Source organism: Lynx canadensis, chromosome B3 (assembly GCF_007474595.2).
Source record: "Lynx canadensis isolate LIC74 chromosome B3, mLynCan4.pri.v2, whole genome shotgun sequence".
NCBI lineage: Eukaryota > Metazoa > Chordata > Mammalia > Carnivora > Felidae > Lynx > Lynx canadensis.
In genome coordinates, this window is record NC_044308.2 from 60,942,622 (window position 1) to 60,957,192 (window position 14,571).

Sequence of the window (14,571 nt, forward strand, 5' to 3'; positions counted from 1 at the left end):
AAAAGACACACATTTTGAATGTACATTCAATTTTTTTAGAGAAAAAGAGAGAGTGTGTGAGTGGGGGAGGGGCAGAGAAAGAGAGAGAATCCTAAGCAGCGCAAAACCTGAATGACCACTACCCTGGTCATGACCTGAGCTGAATCAAGAGTCCAACATTCAACCAACTGAGTCACCCAGGCACCCCTTGAACGTACATTTTATTTTACTTTTTTTTATTTATTTGAGAGAGAGAGAGAGAGAGAACGAGCAGGGGAGGGGCAGAGAGAAAGGGGGACAGAGGATCTGAAGCGGGTTCTGCAAGGACAGCAGAGAGCCCAGTTCAGGGCTCAAACCCACGAACCGCGAGATCATGACCTGAGCCGAAGACAGACACTTAACCAAATGAGCCCCTGAATGTACGTTTTAAAGCAGTTGTAAACAGAACATACCAAGGGTTTGGGTTTTGTTTTTAGTTTAGTGTTTTTATTTTTACCACGGAGCTATGATGCATTCTCTTTCAGCTGCCAGACACAGCATCTGTATTAAATCAAAGAAAGAGCTCAAATGAGAGACAGATTAAATTATTAAATTCTCTTCTGGGCTGTACCCCCCTCCGTCAGCCCTGAACACCAGGCCAGGTATCTATTTTCGGGGCTCAATAAAGAGATGCAGGGGTGTCAGCCAAGAGCCAGAGAGTGACTTCGCCTCCATCAGGGGCCAGACAGCCTCCGCCACTTCGCCTCCAGCCCTGCCTCCTCCTGCCCTCCCCACTGACATATTGAGTTTCACAACGTTAAAAATAGCTGCTGAGCTGTGAGAAGCTATCTCTGAGCCTGGATCCGAGCTCAGAAAGGCAGGCCTCCCTTAACCAAGAGCCGCCCTAGGTGAGCCTAATTCTAGCTCCCTCCAGGCTTTTCACACAGCACAAGAACAGTCTCTTCGCCAAAATAGGTCCGGAGTGGTTGAAATATTCACAGAAATGTGGGATTCTTTTAGCTAAGCCCTGACTTCTTTCACCTCCTTAATAATTCATCAGGCTTATTTATCTTCGGGAGGAATCCAATGGCATTGCTTCCACGTTCTTGCAAAACTCCCTTCAAATTTCCTGAGGATGTTCAGACACCTCGCCGTGAAGGACTAGCCCCACCTCCACACAGCCTGTGCTGAGCCCCAGTGAAGGGGACGCTGCCTTAATGACTCTCCAGAGCTCGGAAGGCTGTCCTGGCCTGGGAACTGATGTGTTTGCCCCACAGGAGCTACAGGGGGATGAAGAGAGCAGGTCGGAAAGAAATGTCAGTGAGTTTGAGCACACACAGGACCTGGAAACTCCCAGTCTCCCACCTCTGCTTCCCACAGCCCTTGGGGGCTCTCAGGTATGTCTGCGTTCCTGGCTAGAAGGTTCCTAGCTCCTTAAATTTTACCCCGACTTTGCTGGCTCCGAATAAGATCACCTGCATCACCATAGAGTTAAGAAGCTGTATTTTTGTTGATTTCCTTCTTTCCCAGAGGAATCCCTTCACCCCCACCCCCCCTCACCTGTCCTCACCTGCCTCCTTGACCCCAAGAGCTGTTAACTAAAACAACTACACCTGTGTACGGAGTGCATTCCAAGTGCCTGACGCTCTGCTGGGGAGGGATTAGCATTTCTGTTTGTTGATGCGACCGAGGCTCAGCGGGATTGAGGTCACACACCTCGTCAGCCCAAGGGAGACCTGAGCTGGAAGATATTTCTATTAATACGATCCCAAGGAGAGTGGACAAGGACCTAGCAGTGTCTCTGACACAGAGTAGGTGCTCAAACCGCACAATTAGCACCGTGGCAGAGCAGGGTCATAAATGTTGGGGAGAATGTGTAGATTTGGCCTTCCTGAGGAGCCCCCCCTATCGGCTAGTGAAGAGAAAACCTTGAATAAGTAAGTCCCGTTGGTAATTTAGTGGGCTACAAAAATTGAACAGTGTCTGTAGGTAATTCTCAGTGGATCCAGATCTGCCCACCAGCTTCTATCTGGGTGAGTGTGTGAGCTTCCTACAGAGGCTCAGTGACTGGAGAGGAGTCAAGGTTCTTGTATCCTTCTGGCAGCTACATTCTCAGCAATGGTGCCAGGCTGACTTCTGCAGCCATAAGCCTCTTCCTCCTGTGGGCCTGCACCTCGCTCATAAGGAGCACTGGTCTCTTTGCCTCCTATAGGCCTTTCTGTCTCTACCTCACCCTCTTTCTGGCCCCAGCTTGGTGGGTCCATCCTGGGCCTTGACCCTGGGTTCACTTGCCTGGCCCCGATAGGCCCCACATCATAGCTGTGGTTGTCAACCAGCTTCCACCACACAAGGCAACTGAGGGCTGCTGGGGGGATGACCAATCCTCCCAATCCTCCCAAGCATACCACTCTACCTCTTGACCAGGCTGACTGCCCCATACAATCACCAGGACCCCTGCCAGTGACTTCTCTCAGAGTCACAAGTGAAGAGTGGTCAAGGCTCCCACCCTAGTGCTTCCCTCAACCTCCCTGCCCCACACCCTTCCCACCATTCCTGTAACCCTTCAGTCCTTGGGGAGCACCCACCAGTTTTCAAATAGCTCCTCATCTGCCCCCTGTTCTAGTCCTTGAAGGGTTTCCCTCTAGGACCACCATATGGATTAGACCTTTGTCTTTCTAGATCCCCATTAGAGGCCAGCATTACTAGGTAGCACATTGTCATCCAACAATACTTCAGCAAAAATCAGTTTATCAGACTAGCTTTGAATCAGTTTTCAGAGTCACCACTTCCTGCACTGGATTCTTAGGTAACTCTTCCTGTGGCTTGTTACACCTCTCTCGTCTCGAGAAGACCAGGAACCACATCTGGAGCACTTATTCATTGGTTGAACCAATATTTATTGAGCTCCTACTGTGTTCCCAGTGTTGTTCTAAGAGTGGGAGACAGAGCACTGAGCAGGTCAGACAAGATCCAACGCTCCTGAAACTTACATTCTAATGGGGGAGATAGACAATAAGTAAATAGATGACTATTTCCATGTCACAGGTAGCAGAACAAAATATGTGATAATGAGGGACTGGCAGCAAGGAGAGGACCTCAGTAGGATGGTAACATTTGAACCAAGACCCGAACAGTGAGAAGAATGGTGGGAAAATGTTCCAGAGAGAGCAAATGCTAAGGGCAAAGGCCCTGTTGAGATGGGCACAAGGTTGATCTGTTCTGGAAACAGAGAGAAAACCAGTGTGTCTGGGGCAGCAGAGATCAGGGAAAGAGGGGGAGAAGTTGGTGGTAGAAGATGAGGTCAGAGTCTTAGGCTGGCCCAGATGCTACGGAGGTGGCTCTCGTGTCATTCTGAAGCAGTGGGAAGCCACTGAAAGGTTTTAATCTGAAGTTCGACTTTGTTTGATTTGTGTTTTACACGGATCACTTTGGCTGGTCTGTGGAGAATGGGCTGCCTGGCAGACAAGAGGGGACCCAGGGAGACAAGTGAGGAGGTTTTAGCTGCAGTCCAGGAGAAAATGGTGGAGGATTGATTGGTGGCGGTGAACAGCAGAAGTGGACAGATTCTGGATTTTTCAGGAGGCAGAACTTACAGGACTTATTGATAGATTGGATGCTAAATAAGACATCAGTGATGTCTCCTAGGTTTTTGCCTTAGCAAGTGGGAAGTACACTTACTCACAAAAGTGCGAAACAGGTTGAGGTGGAGGGGACTGGAGGTTTCTGTCTCGGACGTTTTTTTTTTTATGTTTATTTATTTATTTTGAGACAGAGAGTGAACAGGGGAAGAGCAGAGAGAGAGAGAGAGGGAGAGAGAATCCCAAGCAGAGAGATTTCAGCACTGTCAGTACAGAGCCTGATGCGGGGCTCGATCTCATGAACTGCGAGATCATGACCCAAGCAGAGATCAAGAGTTGGACGCTTAACTGACTGAGATACCCAGGAGGCCCTTGGAAGTTTTAAATTTGAGATGCCTGGGGCACCTGGGTGGCTCAGTAGGTTAAGCGACCAGCTTAAGCTCAGGTCACGATCTTGCAATTCATGAGTTCGAGGTCCGCATCGGGCTCTGTGCTGACAGCTCAGGGCCTGGAGCCTGCTTTGGGTTCTGTGTCTCCTTCTCTCTGCCCCTCCGCTGCCCCCTCCTGCTTGTGCTCTGTCTCTCAAAAAATGAATAAACATTAAAAAAATAAATACGTAAATAAATTTGAGATGCCTGTTATTTACCCAAGTAGAGATGTCAGGTGGGCAGCCTCAGGTACTCAGGAGACAGGGTAGGAAGATAATCCGTTTAATACATAAAGCAGAGTATAGATGATTTTTAAAGCCACAGAGCTGGATGAGATCTCCAAAGGATGGGATGAAGAGACGGAAGAGAAGAGGCGTGAGTTTGTGAGCTCTGCTTCCCACTTTCGGGATGCCTGGTGGAGGCAGCAGAGCTGGCAAGGGGGGGCAGACAGAACAGGCAGCCAGTGAGACTGGAAGAAGCCAAGGAGGAGGTGGTGTCCTGGGAGCCCAGAGACTTTCTCTATAAATGTCCCACGCTATCATCAGAGTAGGTTATCAGTAAAAAGCACAAATTTTGTGCCACGTATTCATGTCTTGTCTGGCATAGACCTGGAGCATTGAGAAATGGGCCGCTGCCTGGCCAGCTGGCTGGCTGCTGGCCTAGGAGCCCACACAGCTCTCGTTATCTCTGACATCAAGGCTGATACCTCCTGGCTCCAGAGGCCTGGCGAAATCGGGCCCCACCCCTGCTGCTTCCCTGCTCCTGTCACATGCCCTGTGGCCCCGTGCCCACCCTTCTCTCCTGGCAGGGCTCACTGACTCGGTGCCACCCGGTGCCGCCTACCTGGCATGAGGCAAGCTCATTCCCAGCTCTTCTCCTGGATTCTGCAGCTTCCCCTCCTGGAATGTTCTCCCTTCCATCCTCCTGCTGCCTTTCCTTTCAGGCCCAGCTCAGGGCTCAGTTCTCCAGTCTCTCCCCACCTGCCCTCTACTCTGCTACTTGGTGGATCGCCCTTCAGGACCACCTCTATGGTTACACCTTTCCTGGCCGGGTGACTGAAGCCCACTGGACGCCCCTGCTCTGCCCTTCAGATCTAATCCATTTTCCTACCGTGTAGGGTCTGCCTCGAAATCCCTCTAGCATCTCACCACTTCTGTCCATCTCTGCCCCTCACCCTGGCCCAAGGCACCATTTCCCATCTGAACCACCGCAGCTCACCTTCCCACCTCTAGTCTTGTCCCCTCCAATCCCCACACGGTAGCCAGTGATTTCCTTCACATCACTTCTCTGCTTAACATCCATCAGTGGCATCCAATCCCTCAGGATAAAATACCAAATCCTTACCAAGTCTTTCAAGGCCTCATGTGATTCAGCCAACTGCCCACCTTCCCAGACATTTCTCACCCAATCACTCCCTACTTACGATGCTCCAGACACACATGTTCAGCTCCTAGATGCGCCAGCTTTTACCACCTCTTGGCACATTGCACGTGCTGTGCCTGCAGCCCACACGGGACGAACTCTGATCTGGCTTTAGGTTTACCTTAAAGACTGTTTCCTCCAGTGGGGCGCCTGGGTGGCTCAGTCAGTTAAGCATCCGACTTCGGCTCAGGTCATGACCTTGCGGTTTGTGAGTTTGAGCCCCGCATCAGGCTCTGTGCTGACAGCTCAGGGCCTGGAGCCTGTTTCAGATCCTATGTCTCCCTCTCTCTCTGCCCCTCCCTAGCTTGTGCTCTCGGTCTCTCTCTGTGTCTCAAAATAGAATAAATGTGAAGAAAAAAAAAAAGGCTGCTTCCTCCAAGAGGTCATCCCTGATTCTTCCTACAATCAAAATCAGGTACCCTCTGCTAGTGTCTTTTTTTTTTTTTAAGTTTCTTAGAGAGCAATTGGAGTGGGGGTAGAGAAAGAGGGAAAGAGAGAATCCTAAGCAGGCTCTGCATTGTCAACACAGACCCTGATGTGTGGCTCGAACTCATGAACCATGAGATCATGACCTGAGCTGAAATCAAGAGTCGGACACAGGGGCACCTGGGTGGTTCAGTTGGTTAAGCATCCGACTTCGGCTCAGGTCGTGATCTCGCTGTTCATGAGTCCAAGCCCTGCATCGGGGTCTGTGCTGACAGCTCAGAGCCTGGAGCCTGCTTCAGATTCTGTGTCTCCCTCTCTCTCCCCTCTCCCACTTGCACTCTGACTCACTCTCTCTCTCTCTCTCTCTCTCTCTCTCTCTCTCTCAAAAATAAACATTAAAAAAAAAGAGTCAGATGCCTAACCGACTAAGCTACTCAGGCACCCCACTTCTAGTGTCTTTTATAGCACCCTGTGCTGTTCCTTGATCAGACTTATCACAATTTATAACTATAAATTCCTTTCTACTTCCTTGCTCATTGCCTAGCAACTGTACATCACGGAAGAGCAGGTGCTGCATCTGTTTTGACACCCAGAACCTACAGCATGGCACCTAGCACTAATAGGTGCTTAAAGCACATTGCCATCAACGAACAAAGCTTTCTTTGACTTCTCCAGCTCCAACTGATCTGTAGGTTCTTTGCCTTCCAAGTGCACTTATAGCTGGCTCTTCCCAATTTATTTGTTTCATAGCAAAAGCAATAAAAATAGCAATAGCTATAATTTGTTGAGGTTTATGACATGCCAGACTCTGCGTGCCATGTATGCATACGTGCATGTGCATTTCTTGACAACAATCCTGCGAAATAGGTACTATTAACGTCACTTTACAGATCATGAAAATGATCCTCAGAGAGATAAAGTAATTGCCTAATGCTACCCAACGAGTCAGTGTCACAGCCAAGATGCAGATTCAAGCCTCTCTGACTCCAAAACTCTTCTTTCCTCTACATTTATCTGTTGGTGTTGTCTCTAGCTGGCCTGTGAAATTTTGTTGCTGTTGTATTTTGTCAGTGGCCTCTTTGCTTTGTGGTGGTGGTTGTTGTTTGTTTGATGGCTTGTTTGGTTTGGTTCTGGTATCTTCCACTTCTACATTGCAGGTGCTATGTTAATACCTGCTATTTATGAGGGTGTGTCGGTGGGCAGGTGAGAGCTGTGCAGGACAAAAGTTCTGTATTTCTGTCAAAGTCGCCCTGCAAGGTGAGTGCCAGGGCTGGGTATAAGGACGGTGGAATGGATGGCCACCCATAGACCTTGACCTATGGGGGCCCAAAGGTCCACTTTCCCCTAATATCTCCCCCACCAGGCCAGGCTGGCCCTGCCCCTCCCTCCCCTCTCTTCCTAGTGAAATTCCCACCACTGGAGTTGTTTATATACGTGACTGTCGGAAGGCCTCTCCCATAGGCTTGTCAAGTAGCTGCAGGGATTAACAAACTGTCCCCTGGATCTAGGGCAAAGCTGGATAGAGAGTAACAGAATCTCAAAGCTGAAACAGACCATCTAGATTCTAGAGCAATTTCCTGCACAGCAGAGGAATCTCCTCTGTGCAAGTACTCCTTGGATAATTCCAGCAATGGAAATTTAATACTTCCCATATGGCTAAGTTCTTACTTACACTGAGGTCAAGTCTACCCACCCACAAAGGCCCATTTCCACCATCAGGCGTGACACATCAATGCAATCCTTTTCTCTAATTGACAGCTCTTTTCATACCCTGAGTCAGTTTCCATATTCAGCAGTTTCAGGACCCTGCTGTCCTGGGCTCCACTATCTGCTTCAGTTAAGTTTTCCATGAGCCATGGCTTTGCTCTCTGCCCTATCCCTTGGTGGATGGCCCAGCTGGGGGAAGGATCCAGATGGTGAGGTGGGAGGAGGAGGAGAGGGCCTCTGAGCACTTGAAGAAAAATTCCTCCCCCGAACAGACCTGCCTGACTCTGTCCTTACTCAGTGCTTCCTGTTGCTCTCAGAGAATATGCATAAAAGAATATACCTATGTACTTTTTACAGTTAACATATGCAGATATCTAGTATGGTGACCTGGCACATAGCATGAAATACAGCAGTTTTCTTTCCCTGTCTCTTTTTTTTCCTAAACATATAACATGTTATTTAACATACATCATTTTATCTATTTACCTAACATACAATAATTCTACTTTTTCTAAAAGTTGGTTTTCTGACTACCAAGAGCATGTAACACTTGTTCAGTGTAGACATTAGAAAAAATTTTAAGTTTAATAAAGAAAATAAACATTCCCAATAATCTCATCATCCAGAGATAACTTCTTGAAGCCTTGATATATTTCCTTTGAGTTCTTTTTTCTACGCACATACATACATAGAAATCAGTATTATTTACATATACATATATGTATACATGCAATATTGAGCTCGTATTGTAAGAACTTTCCTACCTATCAGCAAATGGTAATCATTTTCCTTGCTGTTAGAAAAAAAAGATTAAAAAAATGGCTACAATTATCACACCACCCGAGCATGATCATATCTGCCAATTTTTGATGCTATGAGTATTACCTCAAAGCCTAGAAAATATGCCATTAATATCCGAATTACAATGATTCCTCTCTCCTCTTTGCCAGCTTGGCAGAGAGATAGCACTATTTCCCCAAGATTCCACTCCAAGCAGCTCAGAATTCCCAGGCTGGTGTCCCTGTCACTGAGACAGTTTCCCTCTCACTTGTCTGCTGACTCTAGACTTCTCCTCAGAGGTATCTCTGCTGACTTGCCCAGACTAAGGAATGCACCTTCCCTGACAGGATTAATGAAGAGAACCCCCCCGCCCCCAGCAAAGTTACCAGATTACCAACTATCACCTGGTAATAAGGTTCTCTCAACCCCCCCACACAGGGAATCTGTTCCCCCACAAATAGACCCATCGTAGCAAGGTGAGCAAAGGAGTCTCAACATTACTCCTGTACCTTAGATTCCAATAAACTAAGCCCTAAAACTGAGTCCTAGACACTGGTCCAACCTCCTCTCATTTTTATGGGTGTTTCCGCTCTGGGACTCCCATTGTCCTTCCTTGCCATCTGGCCTCAATGGTTTTCTTGAAGATCTCCTCAGTTCATCATACACATTTCAATAATTTCAATACCCAGTGGAAAGAGGTTAGGGTCCCAACCTTCTTTTTCCACCAAGAGACTTCTTTGCTCCTACTTAAATTTATGGATGCAATGAGATTCCTAAGGAAGAGAGTACTACCCAGCTCCACTCAGCAATGTCCGAGGCCCAAACGCCATGGATATATTAAGGAGCGGATGATTGCTATCTCCATCCATCAATGGCTTCTAAGTCACAGCCCTTGTTAGGCTAAATAAACAAACAACAACAGAAATGAAAAGCAGTTACAGAAATAATGCTACATCGAACATCACTGAGGATTTGTGTAAGAGTTTATGTACAATAAATTCCTAGAAATAGAATTGCAGAATATAAGTTCATGCAAGTTTTAAATATTAATGAAGATTACCAAATTGCCCTCCAAAAAGTCTATGCCAATTTACATTCTATCAACAAAGTCTTATAGTCTTCCCCACACCCTGACCAACGTGAAGCTTTATCGTTTCACCCCTGCCAATCTGAAAAATGAAAAATGGAATCACTTTGTTGTTTTAATTTACATTCTTATTATTAGTGGTAATCTTTTATAGGCTTATTGCATATTCCAATGATCCCAACTTTGTTGAACATTAGAATCACCAGGGAAGCTTTTAAAAATCTCAATGTCTTTTGGGATGAGCACTGGGTATTGTATGGAAACCAATTTGACAATAAATTTCATAAAAAAAAATCCCAATGTCCAACTCACATGTCACATCGATTATATCAGCTATCAGGGAGCCAGGCATCAATATTTATTTAGTGATCTCCAGGTGATTCCAGCGTTTACCAAAGTTGGGGAGGTACTGAAATATGCATAAGTACCATGATGTTTGTATCTTTTATCAATTTTTCTATTGCATTGTTTGCTTTTTAATATTTATTTTAAAGAGCTTTTTCTTTACTGGAAAATTACCCCTTCATGAAATTGACAAATATTTTTACAAATTAGCCTTTTATTATTATTTATGGTTGTTTTGACACAGAGAAATTTAATATGTATGTAGTCAGAATTATCAATTTGTTTCCTTCATTGCATCTCAGTTTTGTGTCTTGTTTCCTAACTAATGATGATGAAGCAATAACTAATTTATTTTAATGTAAAGAGTAAGGTATGGATCCAGTTTATTCTTTCTCCAGATGGCAAAATAGTTACTTTTTTTTAGAAAGTAATTTTCCAACATAATATCAAATAATCCATCTTTTCCCCTATTAATTTGTAATGCTATCATTTTTTTACATGTAAATCTCTTATTTATTTTGCCCCAGGTTTACTTATTATACTTTCATTGCTATTGTACATGGGATCTCATTTTCTCTTGTGGTTATGATTTTTATGGGAAAATTTACAATTTTTTGATTATTTTTTAATCAGCCATCCTTATTATGCCCTAAGTTCAAATAGACACCTACATACACTCTTTTTATAGTTATCTTTCTTTTTCTTTTAAGTTTATTTATTTATTTTGAGAGAGAGGACACATGAGTGGGAGAGGGTCAGAGAGAGAGAGGAGAGAGAAAATCCCAAGCAGGCTCAGCACTGTCAGTGAGGAGCCCGATGTGGGGCTCTAACCTATGAACCAAACAGTGAGATCATGACCTAAGCCAAAATCAGACGCTTAACTGACTGAGCCACCCAGGAGCCCCTATAGTTCTCTTTCTAATGACTGCATAGAATTTAATCATAGGAATATGCCATTATTTATTAAAATATCTACCAATATTGAACTTTGGGATGATTTTCAACTCTTAACCATTAAAAATTTAGATACAATTAACATTTTTAAGCATGTAGCATTTTCTTCTCTCAGTGTGAGTTTCCAAGAGTAGAATTACTTGGGCATAAATAATTTTATAGCTTCTGATAATTCCTGTTGTATCCTGATAAATATTGATGGTGGTTGGTTTGACTATGGTAAAGGAGGACTGAGGCAGGGGAATCAATAGAGAGTCCCAAGAATATGGGTAAGAGAAAGTAAAGGATCTTGAAAAGATGCCCAAGATTACTAATAATCAGGAAATACACATTAAAACCACAGTGAGATACCATTTCATACCCACTGGATTAACAAAACTCAGAAAGTCAGTTGATAATCCTGGGTATACACTAATGGGAACCCTTTTCCATGGTGGTGGGAGTATAAATCAGTAAAAATACTTTGGGGAACAATTTGGCAATATCTAGTAAAATTGGTGGTAATATACCTTATAACTAAGCAATTTCTACTTCCAGGGGGATATACACTAAAGAAACACAACACATACAGGAATGCTGTAGTGTTTTTGGCACTATTCTTCACTGAATCTAAGGTACAACATTCACTAAGGGAAAATATCGCCAATTAAAGTATAACCCATTGTTGTTTTTAAAAAGATTTTTTTTTTTATGTTGGGGAGCCTGGGTGGCTCAGTCGGTTAAGCATTTGACTTTGGCTCAGGTCATGATCTCACAGCTCATGACTTTGAGCCCCTCATGTGGCTCTGTACTGACAGCTCAGAGCCTGGAGCCTGCTTCTGTGACTCTGTCTCTCTTTACCCCTACTCTGCTCATGCTCTGTCTCTGTGTCTGTCTTTCTCTCTCTTTCTCTCTCAAATGTTTATTTTTGAGAGAGAGAGAGAAAAGGAGAGAGAAAGAGAGAGAGAGAACGTGAAGGAGGGAAGGGGCAGAGAGAGAGAGGGAGACACAGAGTCTGAAGCAGGCTCCAGGCTCTGAGCCATCAGGACAGAGCCGAACGCAGGGTTCAAACTCACCAACATGACCTGAGCTGAAGTCAGATGCTTAACCAACTGAGCCACCCATGCACCTTCCCATTGTTGTTTTCAATAAGTATCTCTTAATCCAGAGATTTTTAAATGTGAAAAACACATGCCTTAGAATTGATGAAATACAGTAATAGCAAAAATTAGATACAACTTAAATGTCCATCACACAAAACATGCAGATAAGTTGTGGTGTACTTTACAGCCATGAAAAATCAAGGAGCAAGATCTATATTTACCAATATAGGCAAATCCTGTAAACATAATATCTGGTTGGGGGAAAAAAATCCAAGTTTACTGTAGAATGCATATCCTTTATCTGATACCACTTATATAAAGTCTAAAACATGTAAAGTGATACCAAATAGAAATACAGACATATTTAGAAAAGAAATAAAGAGGGGCGCCTGGGTGGCTCAATCGGTTGAGTGTCCAACTTTGGCTCAGATCATGATCTTATGGTTCATGAGTTCTAGCCCGACCTTTGACTTGCTGCTGTCAGCACAGAGCCTGCTTCAGATCCTGTCCACCTCTCTCCAGCTAACTCTCTCTTTCTCTCTCTCTCTCAAAAATAAATAAACATTAAAAAAAATTTTTTTTTAAGAAAAAGAATAAAGAAATGCCTTGGAATGATGGCTAGAAATCCAGGGTTGTGGTTCTCCCCTGAAGAGAGGGGAAATGACTATGTTACCACTGTTTTATTTTTTACTCTGAGTAGTGGATTCATAGATGTTTACTTTATTATTCTCTATACATTTTGCATGTCATAAAATTGCTTAATATTTTTTTAAAGGAGAAACTGAAATTATAGGCTAAGCTAGGAAGATGTGCTTTGTGGGAGGCTGTTTTATTTGGACTGGGAAGCAATTTCTTCCTCCCTCCTTCCATCCTCTTGCAGCTGGATGTCTTTGGGTTAAAAGGTCATCCCAAAAGTCAAATGTTGAGCTCATTTGTGAATTCTTATCCCAGCCTGCTTAGGATACTATTTCCATTTCCTGTGGTCCTTCTGCCACCTGCTTCTTCTTATGCATTGTCTCGTGGGCCTGCCCCATCCTGCCCGCCTTTCCCTTCCGTCAACTCAGCCTTACTCACAGGCTGAGGATGGCTGCCTGTTTCCAACCCTAGCCAGGAGAAGGGGTGAGCTTCCTCTACCCCAGCTCTAGGCAGCAACAGTAACCAATGCTCTTTTCCATCCCAGTTTACCTGGTGTTGAAATGGAGTGGTGAAGGCGATCATCACTCCTCCCATGACTAGGAAAGGCTTTACCTATGCTGGGGTGTCACAAAGGCAATAGGTATGTGAGTGGGAGGTAGATGTATTATAGGGTTGACTTGCAGAGTCAAAGACCAACAAGAGACCTCTGTAGATCCTAGGAACAAGGGGAGGGATTGGGGCAGATGAGAGAAAGAACTTGGAAGAGTTCTCATCCCATTTTCCCCCAAACAGTCCTCTGAAGACAAAAGCACAGACGTGTACCTCCCACCCTCAATGTGTCCTGGAGGAGATTTGGTTTTCCTAATTTGAAGGCATAAGGGACTCAGTTCAGGAGACAGAAGAGGACACAACACTGGGGTAGTTCTCCCCTCCCCTCTCCCTAATGGAGAGTCCCAAATAGAGACTTGCCACAGAGGTGGTGGTCAGGTGAATTAGCCAGAACTCCTTCAGCCACAAGTGCAGAATAATGGAAGCTGGATTCAAATAAGCATAAGATGGGTTGGATGTGGGGATGCCTTTATTGTCTTGTGTAATTGGTAAGTCCAAGGTATATGAGGGCTTCAGGCATGGCTGAATTTAGTAGTCCAGAACACATTCTCCGAACTTTCCCTTTTTCTCCCTATCTCTCAACTTTGCTTTTTCTATGTCAGCTTAGTTTTTTTTTTAATTTTTAAAAAAAAACTTTTAGAAGAAAGAAAACATAAATCAGGGAGAGGGAGAGGGAGAGAGAGAGAATCTTAAGCAGGCTTCATGCTCAGTGCAGAGCCCTATGCAGGGCTCAGTCCCATGACCCTGGGATCATAACCTGAACCTAAATCAAGAGTCTGACACTCAACCAACTGAGCTACCCAGGTGCCCCTATGTCAGCTTAGTTTCTTATACTGAATCCTTCCATGTGGTGACAGTAACTCAAAGTTTACATCTTCCTTAGAGTTCATAATCTAGATAAAAGAGTAATAGCTCTCTTTCCCTCCATCTCACTAATCTCCACCACTACAACCACCACGACCCCACCCACCCATAATCCTAAAAAGAAGAAGGGCAGGGGGAGATCTAATTGTTCCTGAACCAATCAGTGAATCTAAGAAGTTGGGGATGCTGACTGGCCACACTGGTGGTAGAGGCAGGCACTTCTGAGGAAGGAGGAAGATTCCCCATGATTGACAGCTCCATAAGATCCCCAGTGTTATTTTATCAGATGACGGGGAAAGGAATTCTAGGGGGCATTATGTCCATATACTAGGATCCCATATACAGACTCAATCACCCCTTAACCTCAGAATTGGCTTGAATACGTGAAATTGTTCCATATAGATTTTGTTCATATACTCCAAAATAAAATCAGAATGCAATCAAATTATTTCCTCTCAAATAATTTTAAAGCCTAGGAGTGCTTATAAACACTCATAGATACAAATAATTACAGACTGCAGGTCTGGCATGCCAGGTATGTGTCTGCTTTAAAAAATATTTTCAAGAAAAGTTAAAAATAATCTAGCCAATCATCCTAGTTTTCCCAGGTTTTAGCACTAAAAGTCCCTTGTCCCAGGAAACCTCTCATTCCTTGGCCAACTGGGTCAGTTGGTCATCCTAAGTGTGTCTTTAGT

The 14,571-nt window shown here is 44.6% G+C and overlaps 1 protein-coding gene across 1 annotated transcript in view; it reads left to right on the forward strand.

Annotated features, from left to right (window-relative positions):
• The first annotated feature begins 893 nt into the window (after window positions 1–893).
• The window catches only part of PLA2G4E (phospholipase A2 group IVE), a 56,842-nt gene continuing 43,164 nt past the window's right edge, over window positions 894–14,571 (forward strand). Inside the window, exon 1 of the mRNA XM_030318426.2 lies at window positions 894–1,355. Coding sequence (XP_030174286.1) covers window positions 1,176–1,355 — 180 coding nt within the window. The 5' untranslated portion in view covers window positions 894–1,175. The remainder of the gene's footprint in view (window positions 1,356–14,571) is intronic.